This window comes from Lampetra fluviatilis, chromosome 49 (assembly GCF_964198595.1).
Source record: "Lampetra fluviatilis chromosome 49, kcLamFluv1.1, whole genome shotgun sequence".
NCBI lineage: Eukaryota > Metazoa > Chordata > Hyperoartia > Petromyzontiformes > Petromyzontidae > Lampetra > Lampetra fluviatilis.
The window spans coordinates 5,841,320-5,857,595 of NC_136323.1; the positions used below are offsets into that span (position 1 = coordinate 5,841,320).

Here is a 16,276-nt window from a genome sequence, read left to right on the forward strand (position 1 = left end):
CCATTCTACGTGACTTTACCGAAAGAACCAAGAAGATGAATCCCTGCAGTCACGAAAGCTTTAAATCGAAATTTAAAGCTGGACGGATTGTTGCATTGCAGGATAGTGAGAGGTGGCGGAGGCTTCCGGAGGCTTTCATCTAGCAGTGGATTATTCAAGACTGATGATGATGATTAAAACTCAAGGAGTACATTTTGTGGTGCTGACGCGCGGTTCCCTTATCGCTCGCAGGAAAGTTTGGTCTCCTTTAGTTGACTCGCTTGGGATTTGAGTCCCCTGACCCATCTGCGTATTTTCCACTTGTCACTTTACTTTTCCCTCTTTACTGTTATCAGCACTCTGTTCTTCCAGCTTTCCCTCTCTTCCACTTTCATTTCATCGCTTCTCTGTTGTTGTTCCCTCGATCGTCATTCAGGGCCTCTATTGCTAAACGTGTTCATGCTCGGACACCGTGCACCCCGCGTCTGCGCTCCCCTGTACCTGTTGTTGCGTAGTAAATAATATTATTACTCTTGGTTCTTTCACGTAGAAGGGAAATAATAAAATATAAAAAAACTATTACATTTTCTTGCTGTGGTTTTCACACCTGATGATGATTGCTTGTGTTGCAATCGAAACGTCGTGAGAATTTTATTGTTTTATTGTTATTTTATTATTTCCCTTCTACGTGACTTTACCGAAAGAACCAATAACATGAATCCCTGCAGTCACGAAAGCTTTAACTCGAAAAAAAATTCTAGATTTGAAGCTTTCGTGACTGCAATGATTCATATTCTCAGGTTTTTTCGGTAAAGTCACGTAGGTAAAACATTAAAAGTAATGAAAGTAAAATAAAAACAAAACAAAAATAAAATTCACGACGTTTCGGAGGCAACACAAGTCTCCGTCATCAGGTGGGACCGTCACAGCCAGATTAGCTGCATCAAGTGAAGCAATGATTCAAAATGTAATCCCTTATAAGCAAGTTGAAGGGGGGGAGGAGAGGGGGGGGGAGTTCATCAGAATGTGGTAGCCAATGAATGGAACGTATCGGGAGGGAGGGGGGTGGGAGGGGGAGGGAGCCAACAAAACATTTGGCGACGGCTTGGACGCGGCTGCTGCGCACGCCAACACAATGGGCAGAGTAACATTCCAATCTCTGACAATCTAAAAACGGTACTGGCCAAAGGACTAAATTTCGCCGTCACCCCTAAATATATACCAGTAGAGGATATGATTTCTCAGATTGATGTAGCCCTCAGAGGCATAGGACACATCCATGCTGATGTAGCAAGAGCTGAAATAGCTACTATTCTCAAGAATGCTAAGAAACCCACTAGTAACATCAGCAAAAACGAACGCTCTGAACTCGCGAATTTAAAAAAGAGAGATGATATAGTCATCCTCTCGGCAGACAAGGGCAATGCCACGGTCATCATGGATAAAGATTCATACAACAACAAAATCCTGGACCATCTTAATGATGGGAGTTACTCCAAAATTAAAAACGATCCCACTAAAAGCCTAACGACAAAAACCAACAGTATCATCATGAGTTCGACTTCCCTAATCGAACCAAGCAAACGTCCCTCTCTAAAACCATCGGCGGCAAGACCTCCCAGACTCTATGGTCTTCCTAAAATCCATAAAGAAGGCACCCCGCTACGACCCATCGTGTCGACGATAAACTCTCCGACGTACAAACTAGCCCGTTTTCTATCAGATACTCTGCTCCCCTTCACAGGCAAGACCTCTTCGGCAGTACTCAACTCAACCCAATTAGTCTCTATGGTTAAGGACATGGTACTATCTCCTGATGACATTCTCGTCAGCTTTGATGTAGTATCTCTGTTTACCAAAGTCCCAGTACCGGACACCCTAACATTAATTGAGGACTTAGTCCAACAGGGATTGAATTCTGATGTACCTGCTCTGGTTAGGCATTGCCTCACCAACACCTATTTTACCTGGAATGGCACCTTCTACAAACAGAATGAGGGTACCCCTATGGGCTCCCCCTTGTCACCAGTTATAGCCAACATTTTCATGGAAAAGTTTGAATCAGACGCCATCCAGACATCCACCCTGCGTCCTTCCCTGTGGAAGAGATATGTGGATGACACTTTCGTCATCTGGCCACATGGCCTCCCAGCATTGAACCACTTCTTGGACCACATCAATTCTAGACACCCATCTATCAGATTCACCATGGAAGTGGAGAAAGACGGTAAACTACCATTCTTGGATATTCTGTTTAAGAGGAGGCTTGACGGATCCTTGGGACATTCTGTCTACAGGAAAGCCACCCACACAGATTCCTACCTGAAACCTGATTCCCACCACCACCCATCTCAAAAGAATTCTCTCATCAAAACGCTATACCACAGAGCCCATGGCATTTCTGACCAACACCACCTGACTGATGAATTAAGACATGTACATCGGGCCCTCAGGATGAACGGATACTCTGACCGTACTATCCGCCAAGCTGTCTCTCCCACCACACAGAAACAACCACATGAAACTCCGACCAAAACTATCACGTTACCATACATAGCAGGCGTGACCAAAAAGATCTCCAAAATTCTAAACAAACATAAGATCCAAGTCCGATTCAGCACAGTGCATAAAATCCGTGATCTGATTCCATCTGTGAAGGATGTCGTTCCTGACTTACAGTATCCTGGAGTCTACAAATTGAGTTGCATTTGTGGTGATTGCTACATTGGAGAAACAAAACGTCATGTTGCTGATCGTGTCCGCGAGCACAAGTCAGATCTGAAACACGGCAGAACTGATTCTTCGGCCGTTGCCGATCATTGCTACAACTCGGCGGGCTCTCATGATATTGTCTTTTCCGAGACCAAGGTTCTCTGCAAGCCTCCTGGCTACCATCAAAGGTTTGTACACGAAGCCATACAAATATACAAACACAGACATAATTTCAACCGTGATGATGGGTACAAACTCAGTAATCACTGGAAAGATGTTATTAACCACGCAAAAAAGACTTAATTACACTTTTTGGACCATCTTATCTGACAGGCACTATTTTAATTTACTTCACCGAGTGTTAACATCCCCAGTTATTTTTAACAGTACTCTCTTCATTTTTCAGCCTGCATTGGTATAAACATGGGCATTTTCGTTCCTTTGTTCTATCATGTGTATCAGACCTCCCCTCCCCCCTTTCTGCCCATTGTGTTGGCGTGCGCAGCAGCCGCGTCCAAGCCGTCGCCAAATGTTTTGTTGGCTCCCTCCCCCTCCCACCCCCCTCCCTCCCGATACGTTCCATTCATTGGCTACCACATTCTGATGAACTCCCCCCCCCTCTCCTCCCCCCCTTCAACTTGCTTATAAGGGATTACATTTTGAATCATTGCTTCACTTGATGCAGCTAATCTGGCTGTGACGGTCCCACCTGATGACGGAGACTTGTGTTGCCTCCGAAACGTCGTGAATTTTATTTTTATTTTTGTTTTGTTTTTATTTTACTTTCATTACTTTTAATGTTTTACCTACGTGACTTTACCGAAAAAACCTCGAAAAAAAATATTATTACTAATATTATAAAAAATAATATTATACATAATAATATTTTCAATTCTAGATTTGAAGCTTTCGTGACTGCAAGGATTCACACTCTTAGGTTTTTTCGGTAAAGTCACGTAGGTAAAAATAAATAAAAATAAATTAAATAATGAAAATAATAGAAATAATAATAAAATGATAAATCACGACGTTTCGGAGGCAACACAAGTCTCCGTCATCAGGTGGGACCGTCACAGCTAAAATTTACTGTATCAAATGAGGCAAAATTCCAAGAGACAAGCTCTTAAATACAAGTTAAGGGGGGAGGGGGGGAGGGGCTCATCTGAATGTGGTAGCCAATGAATGGAACGTGTTGAGGGGGGGTGGGCGGGGCTAAAAGAGAACAATAATATTATCAATAATAAAAAAGGTGGTGTGGCCAACACCATTCCCGGTCGCCTTTGTCTCCCCAATGCTGATGTTTACCCAACCCTAGCAAGTATTTATTTCAGGCCAAGCCAACTTAGGGGAGGCCCACGAATAGCTGAAGAGAATCGCCACCGTTGTTCAACTCGGGTCACCGGGTTCGAACCAATTCACTTCCTTGAAGAGGCTCCCGGCTCGTGCAGCGAAACGCCGGACATCATGCCTGACGAATGGCCGTGATCCCCGTGCCAATTCTTTGTTGATCCTGAGCACCGGCGGTTTCCATCCCTTCCTCTAGCGACGTGTCCTGCCCAACGCCCAACTTACTTTTCAACCACCAATAAGGTGTCCCGACAGAGTAGCGAGCACCTGATTCATTTTGCTCCTCTGTCTGTTTCACAGTCAAGTTCCATGCATGCGCCTCCCCTCCCCCCGATACTCATTGGCACGCTCTTCAGCTTTTGTTCAATTTAACGTTTCGAAATTAGTGTCCGTTAACACAGTTCACAAACACTAATTTGCGCAATATCATTTCACGGAATTTGTATTGGCAGCGTGCCAGTATGGGGTAAAACCGTGGCCGGTTTTGGGTCACTGGGTGCTGAGTAATAAATTGCATTGGGCACGCACTCGTAAGCACGGAAACATCGCGAAGGACGTTATGATCAAGCGCGCGTGTGCTTGTGAAGCTGAGATTATTGGTGAGAGCAGACTGCCCAAGGATGACCGCGGCTGACGATGGTTGGGGCGAGTCAGGGGGCTAAGGCTGTGTCAGGAGTCACTCAGCCAGAGCCGCTGACGTCCTAAGCTGTAATGCTGACTTCCAGCCTCTCCTTCTTCTTCCACGCGTTTGTCTCACTCACGTGGGCGTTTCCGCTGTCCTTGCCAACCATCTCCACGCCGCCCTGTCCTGCGCCATCTCGCTTTCCGCTCCTCGGGCCAACATGTCCCATCGCACCACATCGCCCCCACACCATTTTTTTCTTCTGCCTTCCTCTTGATCTCTTTCCTTCCCCTTGCATCACTTGCACCTTCTGACCCATGTAATTTTCCTGTAGTCTCTCAACATGACCGAACCACACCAGCGTTTTCTCTCTCTCATCTTCTCTGCGCATAAACTGGGTTCTCAAGTGCAACGGAGTTGATTGCCTCAGCCTGTTTATTGCAACAAAAATCACCACAACCATCATCGGCCTTGGTCAATTCCCTGCTGGGTGAAGGCCTCCACTCAATTCACCGCCATTCCTCACGATCCCACAATATTTATTCTACCTCACGCCTGCACAGGAGCCGATTTCATTGCTCCATCTCCTCGGTGCACGTCCTTTCGGATGTTGCCATCATCTCTTCTTGCGGCGGGTCCTTCCCAAGCCCACTTACTTTTCTTAGCAGCGTTCGAGGTTTCTTTCGCCTGCCTGCATTCTCTAAGGCACGTGCTCCTCTTTCCATCTCTCAATTTAAAATTCAAAGCGTGCATCCTCTCTCTATCTCTCTCTCCTTTGGGCGCAACTTTTCAGTTTACAACAACAAATCGTTGTTAAATTTAGTTCGAGATTAAAACGTTCGGTGTGGACATTGGCACGTGACGCGCGGGGCACGTGAAAAGGTGCATCAACCGGCAGAGAACAAGGGCTTGTGTTAAAGGGACTTCGCAAATATCCGCGTGTGACATCATTGTCAAAGTCAACGCTCTGACGCAAGAGGATTCCGTGCTCATCCGCCAAGGGTTCCAAATTGAAATCACTCGATGACATAAGAAAGTGAAAGAGACGTAACACATGAATGAGGCAAGTTGAGAAGTGCTTCTAATGCAGCGGGGAACCACCAAGCACAGGCTTCATCCAAGCTGCACAATCATTAGCAAGCACGCACACACGGAGAAATGTAGCAAAACATAAAAATTAAATAATTTTTTTTACAGCGCTTTTGCTTGGCAGAGAGCGGCTGTCAGCAGGAATGGTGGGGCAACATCGGCAGAAACATCAGTTCCTTATCGCGAATCTTCCCACAGCTCTATTCAACTCTATACAACTGCCATCAGCCTGGGCCCTGCTGAACAGGTTCTGGACAGGGCAAGGTCTCATCTGCGAAAATAGAGCTTTGAAGCTCATCGGATTTCTCCAGGACGGATACGATTCTGATTTGTGATTTACCTGTGGAGCCATCTTCCGACATTGAGGTCTTCGCGATGACCCACACCGCAGCTGTGGCACCGTAAAAACGGTGCCGCGTATCGTTGACGTACGTACGCATATTGAACTTCTTTCACGCCGTGCGTAGCCAACCGTGCAAATCGGAGACGCGGGGGAAGGACAACAAAATAATGACTGTCCACTGACTAAGTCCAGCAGAGCTCTACGGCGATTACGCACCACATGGCTCGGAGATTACGCACTCACTGAACAATCAGCCCCTCTGTCAATACAATGCTGGATGAAGGCCTCTCCCAATGCCTTTTGATCATGGGGTTTGTTTTACCACACTTCATCAAGCTGGTAAGTTTCTAGCGAGGGCAGTACCAGTTCAGATATCGCTCGCATTTGATATTAACAGTGGATTTGAACCCAGGTCCGGCGTGTTCATATTGCAGGGCACTAACCGCGGTGCAACCATTCCACAACCTAATTAATTTTGATGTTTTACCTACGTGACTTTACCGAAAAAACCTAAGAATAAGATTGGCTACCTTTGATGACAAAATGACAGGGCCACGCGTGACGCAATGGCAATACGCAGTGTAGCAAAAAAATGATAATCGTTACTCCAAAAAAAAATTGCGTGCGCATTGTTTGAAGGTTCACCACTACTTGCGCTTTCTGGCGTGGGACCCATTGTTCAACCCACGGAATCACGTGCGCGTGGGGGCGTACGTGCGTGCCTGTGCGTGCGTGCGCGTGTGGGTGCACCGCGCTTTCGTCGGCACACGCTCCGTGCACCATTGATTCTCCGTTGCGGGGGTGGGGGGGGGGTGAAATGCCACGAGTGGCACAAGAGTGACCTCCACTCCGATCCCCGTGCCTCGACGGAACCGGCGACGCAAGTGACGTGGGAACCAAGTTGTCGGCACTTTCAAGAGGGAGTGGGGGGGGAGGAGCATCCCCTTTTCATTTCCCATGCTCGTGTCGCGCACGCAAGAGGCAATTCCGTCATGGGAGATTTGGAGCAAATTTACGGGATTTTCCCCCCCACCAAGGACACCGGCTCGCCCCGTAACTGCTGTAGCAGGGCAGCCGTCTGCCCGAGCTTTGAAATGCTTCTCAAAAATTTACCGTCCAAAAAAATTGCGTGCTTTGTACCACCGAGCAAAAAATATACAACGTCTCGTATGTAAAAATCAAGGTTATATTTCACTTTGCACACGTGTGTGCTTAAGCCATTGTGAGAGGGAATCCGCTTGCATGACTCCCTTTCTGATCTGTACGTTCTCATCTTCTTTGGCCGATCTCACTAAAGTCGTTTTTATTCTTCATTCATGCTTTTGATAATTTCAGTTTTTTAAATACAAAGTATAGAAATTGATGATACTGTGTCTCTCTAGTGAAAAAAGTGTGCATTAATACTCACAATAATTATATATAAAGACAATCAACTATATATAACTTAGAAGATTTGTTTTAGCCTTGGCGAGATCATCTCTTATTGCGTGATTCACATTCTGATTTGTGTGTTGTTACTTACTGCACGATAGCTATTCAATCTTTCTAAATAAGTTTGATAGATACATCTTTCTGGCCCTGGTTTGTGAGTGCCGAGACAACCGAGTGATTATTCAATCAATAAAAAAGTCAAGAAATTAAAGATCTCGTCTCAAAATTATTGGAGACACAAACGGCTGAACACAAACAGATGCAGTTGTAATTATCTTAGAGTAGAAGTGTGGTTGATTCGTAATAATTCGGAATAATCGTATCAGTAATTTACAAAGGAAACCATCAATTGGGTACAAGGGTCCTTTGCATTGGGGAAGCTTGGCAAATTACATTAATACGCGTTTGGCCTGTGGGATAAAACCGGAGAGCCGGGAGAAAACCCCCACCGCACGTACGAGGGGGTGACACTCAGCGCAACAATTTCCTGGCCACCGCTTCCAGCCCCACGCTTACAGCAGTAACCTGGGTCATTCCCAGTTGGTCTCCCCATCCAAGCCCTAACACCAGCAGTAGTGACGTTTAGCACGTAGACTTTCGCGGCCAATATCATCCATAATATAGGTTTTTTGGGTTAGATTGTTTACGCGATTTACGCGTAAACATTTACGCGCTTTACGCGATCTAACCCCAAAAAGAATCTATATTATTGACCAGCAGTTATCCTGCTTGGCCTCTGGGATGCTACGACGTCACACGCAACTCGGGGGTGATTTCGTCATCATCAACTCCGACACCGGTCTCACCGTCGATACATCGATGCACGTTACACAATAATTGCTTCGAGCACAATAGGAAAAACGTCAGCGGTCAATTAAAAAATTACATTTACTCGGGGGGCAAACAGGAGAGTGTCACAATGCAGGTGGTGGACGTGACGCACACGGCTTTTGAGGACGCGACAAAGGAGAGCGTCGCGTTTTTTAAGTGGGCACACAGAAACCTGCGGGCTGACCGAACGAAACCGGAATGTCACGTTTCGAGACTTGTGGAGCGTTGAGGATAATGGGTGAGAGAGGCAGAGATGATTGTCACACTCGATGATCAAGGGGCTGCGGTGACGTCAAAGCGTGGGCAATTTGGAGATCCTGCTCGTAATTGAAAACCATATGCCACAGGCCCCAATGTCTGAACATAATGGATCTTTAAGAGCCATGTCATTTGCTGAGGAGTTAACGTGCAATAGGAACGGGGCTAATGGGTGTAATGTTGATGACAGCAACATGAGTTACATGCAAAGGGGGAACGCGTGTTGTGAAATAGCCGGACACAATTGCTACTTTGCACAGCGCAGTTACCACAGCAAACGTGCAGACTTTCTGGAGGTCTCGGAAGCTAAGCAGTTTTGAGCCTGATAAACACTTGCCAGTGACCACCAGGGCTGCTGGCCTGGTGAGCAGCGGAAAGGAGGGCAGGAGATGGCCGTGCGGAATGTTAAACCATCCTCTTTTTTGTATTCTTGGTTCTTTCGGTAAAGTCATGTAGAAGGGAAATAATAAAATAATAAAAATAAAACATAATAAAACATTTTAATTCTCACGACGTTCCAATTGCACGACAAGCAATCATTATCAGGTGTGAAAACTACAGCAAGATAATTTTTGCTGAAGTGGGAGAGATGCTGTGGTAAGGGGTTATATAAGTTAGAGAGGGGGGAGGAGCAAGGGAGGGGGGGGAGTTGGGGGAAGGGTAGCGTTGCGTGGATTGCTACTGGACGGGGGGGGGGGAAAGTGGGCGGGGCTAGAAAGGTGCAGAAAACCAATGCCACTGCAGCAAAGCCAATGAAAGACACGAAAGCAACAGTAATAATAATAGTTCAATTTATAACGCGCGCAAATTTGCGGACGTAATGGCCGCAACTCAGAGACGCGGAGCCGAGCTCAGAGTCGCTCAAAAGCGTGATTGTAGAGGTGAGTTTTTTAAGTGTCTCTTGAAGGAGGCGATTGAGGTGATGCTGCGAATGTGCAGAGGGATAGCGTTCCAGACTGTTGGGGCTGCCACCGAGTAGCAGACGTTGGAGAAGTGCAGAAAAGATAATGCCAGTACAGTAAAGCCAATGAAAGACAACAAAGTGTGGCACATTAGGAATGGATCACTCTTTTAATTATATTCTTGTGCAGCAAGGGAGTAGAGTGTGGTTCTGTGAAAGTCCCGATGTGCTGTGCAGTGCATCAATGCATGTGTGTACAGCAGCATGTGATGACTGAGTCGGGCCTGTAGGGGGCTGGCAGGGTTATTGAATGATCGCGCGGATATACCAGTCACATGGTTAATGGCGACTCGGGAGAAATGCTGTTTGTAACACAAGTGCTGTTGCATTTTACAGGTAAAGGACCCAAAGGTTGTTTTTGATCGTTATATAAATGTTCTAGACTTGTTCTAGCCTTGATATAATTAAAAGAGTGATCCATTCCTAATGTGTTACAAAAGCAACAGTAGCAGTACTGCCAAACGCTGGGGATGCAATTAACTCAAAACACAATCAATTAAGACCCGAAAAAAAAATACATCCTCTTATGTTTGGGTTGTCTCTGGTTGCCCTAGTTTCCTCTCGGCTCGATTTATAAACTGGCCAAGCATCTCACAGCAGGACCCTCCTGAAGAGCTTTGAGACTCAGTGAGGCTTTACAGGATTAATAATTGCCATTTATTGAGCAATGCTTGTGCACCACTGCCAAAGCATTCCTTTAAGATGTTCGTTCAACTTTGAACAATAATACACGGATATATAAATACAGCTAGCAGGGTATAACGTTGAAAATTTTACTTGAACCAAAATTCTAAAATATGGCCCCAATGTTACTTCAATCGGATCTGGCACAATTGCCGATTAGTGGAAATTCGAAAAATTCTGTGGCACAAAGACCTCAGCTGTAACACTCAAGCCCTGCATGTGAGCAACTGCACGGATTCCCTCGAAGGTTTGGGAAACACCAACAGAGGGAGTTGCCAGTTATTTCCAGGCAGTCAGTAAGTTATATAATGGTTATTTAATATGTAATACATCACATTTATTAAAATATGTAATCGCAACAGTGAAGGCTTAATGGCGTTTCAAAAATATTTTACCCAACTTTTTTTTTGCCATTAAAGGGTCAGATACCATCAGCGGAGAAATGCTCTTTCACCCTGGGGCTTCGTAATAGGTTTTGAGAACTCTAACCGAGGCCAAAAATATTTCAGAGCAGAAACATTCATATTTTGGGAAAATTTTATTTCCCAGTGCATTGTTATGTGGAACGGCATTACCCATAACTGGTAAATAATGGCCAGAGAGCAGCTCTGAGCATAACTGTGTTTCCAACGATGGTAAATTAAAGGTAGCGTCCACTGCCTTTTAAAAAGAAAATCATGTCTGGGGTGTGAAGAAGTGGTGCAGTGGTGAGTGCATTCCACTTTGAACCCAGAGACTTGAGTTCGAGTTTCCGGCCACTGCTACGATTCAATAGCAAGTAATATCTCATCTAGTCACACGTCCAATGCCCCTTTCTCTCACTAACCCGTACTGACCAGCATGGTGCAGTATGCTCAAACCTTTGGTGTATTTCAGGCAACACCCATTAAGCTAAGAAGCTCTTTTCAATGGCAACCCGGCCAAAGTGGCTGATACGATGGTAGTGAGCGCGTCACATGGGAAGGGAGGGTTTACAGGGGCTGCATAGAATGGCTGATACAACCAACCTCTCGCTGTCACCACCATGCTAGATCTACACACCACGATCGGCCACCACCGCCGCCGCCACCGCCCTTACCGGGGTCCCAGCTCGTCCTCGGTGCGCCAGGCGAAGTCTCCGAACTTGCCGTAGTGCTTGTTGTAGTGGCGCTGCACGCGGTGCAGGGCAGAGGGCGTCACCTCCATGAGTAGCTGGTAGGCCGACAGCTGCTCCTTGCCGCTCGTGTAGCCGTTGTAGAGCGTGTGCACGCGGTCCGCCACGTCTACGGGCGAGGGCGGGCGAGTCGGGCGCTCTCACTCTTGGCGAGATGTTAACTACCTCGCCTGGTCCACAGGATGTCGTGGGTTCGATCCCGACCCTGACCCCTGCTGTATATTTGGAGTTTGCGTGTCTCTCTCTCTCTCATCATCATCACGGTGGCTAGGAGATGTTAACTACCTCGCCTGGTATACAGGAGGTCGTGGGTTCGATCCCGACCCTGAAGCCTGCTGTATATATTTGTAATTTGCATGTTCTCCCCCGTGGTCGAGTGGAATTTTCTGCGGGTCCTCTGGTTTTCCCCTCTACATTCAGAGTATTTTTGGCTGCTATAAATGTACACGTAATATGCCACTTTGTTGAGCTATCACCTGTGGCCAGGTCGCTTCTGAAAAAAGAACTACACAGCTCATTGGGCCTTACCTGGTAGAATAAAAATGAGCAAGTTTAATTATTTTTTGGACCACGCGCTTAACGTTGAATAAGCGCGACTTCAACCAGTCTTGACTCATCTTCTTAGGTTTTTTTCGGTAAAGTCACGTAGAAAGTACGTGACTTTACCGAAAAAACCTAAGAAGATGATTCCTTGCAGTCACGAAAGCTTCAAATCCAGTCTTGACTCCTCGACAGAGTACGTTAGCCCCCCCCCCACCCATAATCCCACCCCAAACGTGTAAAACAGTGGCACTACTAATTTGGGGAAGGGTGGGGTGAGGGGGGGAGGGGCTGTACCTTCAGCCTTGTTGTCATCCACCACCTCGCAGGGCATGCGCATCACGAGCGAGGACGGCTCCGAGCGGCGTCCCGTGCTGTCCACGGCGCGCAGGGTGAACCTGAGAGGCGACGCGACGATCGAGATCACGGTCGCGACGTCACCACGGGCCGCGGCCGTTGACGCCGCCGCACCTCACCGACGCTCTCTACCCCAGATGTCGCGGCTGCTGTGCGGTCGACGCGCGACTTTCCCAAAACGTGCCTTAAGAATCTCCCACAATCTGCTTTCCGCACCTAGCACGGCTGGCTACGTACGATGCGAAAGAAGTTCAACATTTTTACGTACAGGTCTTCAATCTCCCTTGGTTGCCAGACTTGTGAAGCCTTACGGAGAGCGCCTAACGTAGTGTTTTCAGTTCGAGTGCATGACGTTAATTAAATTTGTCTCATTCACTCAAGATGCGTGCGTTTAATCGTGCGCGTAAGTGCAAATTAATATTTCTTACGTTTACGCCCTACGGCGAAGACAAAGCTGTCGAACGTCGGCAACATAATTATTATTGCCAAGAATTCTACGACGAAATAAATGCGTTTCGTGAATCAGGGTCCAACGCACCTCTGTGAGTAAATAAAGTTACACAAAAATGCATTCGGTAATCTTCTCTCGGTAAAGTCTTCCAACTAATTAGACATGTGAAAAGAATTGCACGAGGGTAATTTCAGTGGCGTTGTGATTCACACAGTTGCGCACAAAATAAAATACACTTATAATTGTGGCAGCAGTTCTGATGGAATTCAACAATTGGGCACCAAGGCAAATTGTAATTAATATAATTGGCATCAATAGGACACGATTGATCATGTTTTTAATGAATCCCTCCTTAAATAGAATGTAAAGTAGTGTTTTGTATCTAAATACAAAAAAATCAAAGATCCCCCAAATAGGCTTTATCAGACTTTTGTTGTGAGCAGGCACATGTGAAGGTTGACATGGCACACGAGGGGGTGGGTGGCTAGCAACACGCCTCGCCGACTTTGTCTCCCCAATGCGGATGTTTACACACTTCATCGGGTAATTATTTAAGGCTGGGTTAACCTAGGGGAGGCCCAAGACCGGTTCAAATATTCATCACTAATGTTGGCCATGACGGGGAATCGAATTCCCTCGCAGATTATAAAATGAGTACCGTTTTGAAGAAACTCAACCAAAAAAAGTTGTTTACACTATGAGACATCTCCTTTACCAGTGGCAAAATATAGTAATAGGTTTTTACCCTTTCAACTGGTAGAAAAACTGACACCTTTATACAAGGCATCATGTTTGCAATAACCACAACACAAGCAGTCAAAATGCAAACAAAAATAAACAACTCTGATAATGATAATGATATGCACTGTCCTTGAAGTTGATCCACACCAATGGAGACTAGGCTCTAAGAAAAGCTGTCTCGGGTGTGGACCAATCAACTTCAAGGACAGTGCATATCATTATCAGAGTTGTTTCTTTTTGTTTGCATTTTGACTGCTTGTGTTGTGGTTATTGCAAACATGATGCGTTGTATAAAGGTGTCAGTTTTTGTACCAGTTGAAAGGGTAAAAACCTATTACTATTACAAAAAAAGTTGTTTGATAGACTTATCCTGCCACAGAAATGTGGAATTTCCACCACTGGTGGTTTAACCATGGATACTCAAATTGAGGGGTGACGTGGCCTAGCGGAAACAACCACAATGATACAACGTTAAAGATCCCCTTGTGTAGCACGCAGGAAAAGGCCGGGCCTCAGGGTGAATGTGTTTTCAAAATTCAAAAATCACACCGCAAATTGCTCAATTGGGATAAAACATAGCAATCATTGCCCCCAAGTGGCAGACTAATGCCCCAAGTTTACTCTCGAAAACGAGACTCATCCTGGCGCCTCAGGTTCTAATCTGGCGAAACAATAAACTGACCTCGCTTAAACATTTACGATTAAATTCGGTGCACACGTTTTACACCGAATTATCTCGGGGGGGTGGGGGGGGGGGACACGAACGAGGTGGGATGGACACAGGAGCGCACGGAAGTAGCGTCTCCCGCGGAACTCACTTGTGAAGTGTGTCGGGACGCAGGCACTGAAAGATGAGCGTGAAGACGCCGGGGAGGGGGCCTGATTTCACGTTGCGACCAATCACAACGCAGGGCGACATGGACCCTGAGAGAAGGTCCTCGGTGAAGCTCAGGTAGTTCTCTGCAACGTAAACAAAACAAACTAAAATTTAAGTTCGGAAAAAAAACGTGGATATGCGTGGATTATGTAATGCTTTGCAACATGTGTTTGTCTTTGGAAGTGTATAATTCAATTCGATAACTTTTGTTTACTCCAGAGAGCCTCAGCTTATTTTTCATCAGGGTCCTGCTAAGTCTCTCAGTAGAGGATGATAGTTACTACGTGTTTTTTTTTTACCCAATTGTGTAATAATTAGCAGAGAAACATTATTCAACTACACAACCAAAATGCAGCACGAACCAGACTGTAGGAACGAATAGCGTAAAGCGGTGGTTCTTAACCCGGGGTGCAAGAACCCCCTGGGGGAGCCAGATGCCCTGTCTGGGGGTGCGAGACATGCCCAGACGTTTATAAAAGGTAAATCTTCAAAAGACAAATTAGGCACTTACTTTGTTTCATCAAACCCTATGCATTTATCAACATTGTACATTATTTTTTTACAATTTGAGAACTAAAGGGCTGCAAGGCTGCAGTAAAGGTTAAGAACCACTGGTCCAACGGTATGGGCCGTTAATCAAGGAGCTATCGGGGACAAATTAATTAGCACGCTCGCAAATGGTCCATTTTGCTTTTTGTGCGACGGTTTCATCAATTAGGCCAATTTTGAACAGGGCACTGCCCTAACATCAGCACAGCATTCTACTAAAGTGTGGCTCGTATTCGATCATGTTTACAAATGAAATAGTGCCCCCCTCGCCCCCCTCCCCATTACACAGACAGACAGATAGAGCTAATGCATAAAGGCTTTCAACTTTTAGTTGGAATTGAAAAGTTCAGTTACTGTACTTTGTTCTTCATTTCCTAGAATTTTCCTCCGATTAAGCCTGAAAGAACAGATGCTAATCATAGATTAAGGCGGCAGTTTTATCGCCGGAGAATATTTTTACCGAGTGACTGCGAAGCTACTGAATGTTTTGACGAAATGTAATTAAGAGTAAGGTAACAAAAAAACGAACGCATCGCAAGTTTGCGCTTGGGTGAGATTGTGCCATTTGTCACGGTAATGCCAGGGTGACGTAACGACAATGCCACTGAAGACTGGTGTAGAGAACATTGCAATATGCCGAGCGTTTAACTTCTGTACGTATAAATGTCGGTCGCGAACAGCCATGACACATTTGACGTGACGCGAGAACGTAAAAGGTATGCCTTAAAATAAACTCCGGATCTTATAAACCAAACTATCAACTATTTTTATTTGACCAGGTAAGACCCACTAAGCTATATAGCTCTTTTTCAGAAGCGACCTGGCCACAAATTAATACTCAATGAATTAGCTTATCATTTGGAAATGTATAGCGGACAAATTCTCTAAAAGCATGTCTCTAAATCCATAATAGAGGTTTTTGGGGTTAGATCGCGTAAATAAATGTGTCGTTAAAACCCGCCACCACCCGACACAGCCAACTAGTAAGTGTTGTCAAGTAAACAGAACGTGACAATTCGTCACTAGTACAGCACGCCGGTGTGTTGGAGAGCCAAGCCACAACATTTACAATCTGAGTATGACGTTTCGCCAGTAATTACAACTAGCTTCATGACTGGAGAAACGTCGTGCTCAGATTGTAAATGTTGTGGCTTGGCTCTCCAACACACAACCTAATTGCCATGTGTATCCATATTTAAGAGCATTGAGTGTTGTCCCCCCTCTCGCGCGTGCGTGTGTGTGTGTGTTTTCTCCGGGCACTCCGGCTTCCTCCCACTTGTGTAAACGCTCATCAATTGGCAAAAAATATCTTAAAATAACAAACCCAATGTGGCAGGACCATCCTAAAAAA

General features: G+C 45.7%; 1 protein-coding gene across 3 annotated transcripts in view; it reads right to left on the reverse strand.

Moving 5' to 3' along the window:
• The window catches only part of LOC144948497 (astrotactin-2-like), a 469,552-nt gene that overhangs the window by 5,058 nt on the left and 448,218 nt on the right, over positions 1-16,276 (reverse strand). For all 3 annotated transcript variants that reach the window (XM_078878014.1, XM_078878013.1, XM_078878015.1), the window contains 3 exons: positions 14,318-14,459; positions 12,248-12,348; positions 11,336-11,519 (listed from right to left, as the gene is read on the reverse strand). In XM_078878014.1, the coding sequence (XP_078734140.1) occupies positions 11,336-11,519; positions 12,248-12,348; positions 14,318-14,459 (427 nt within the window). The remainder of the gene's footprint in view (positions 1-11,335; positions 11,520-12,247; positions 12,349-14,317; positions 14,460-16,276) is intronic.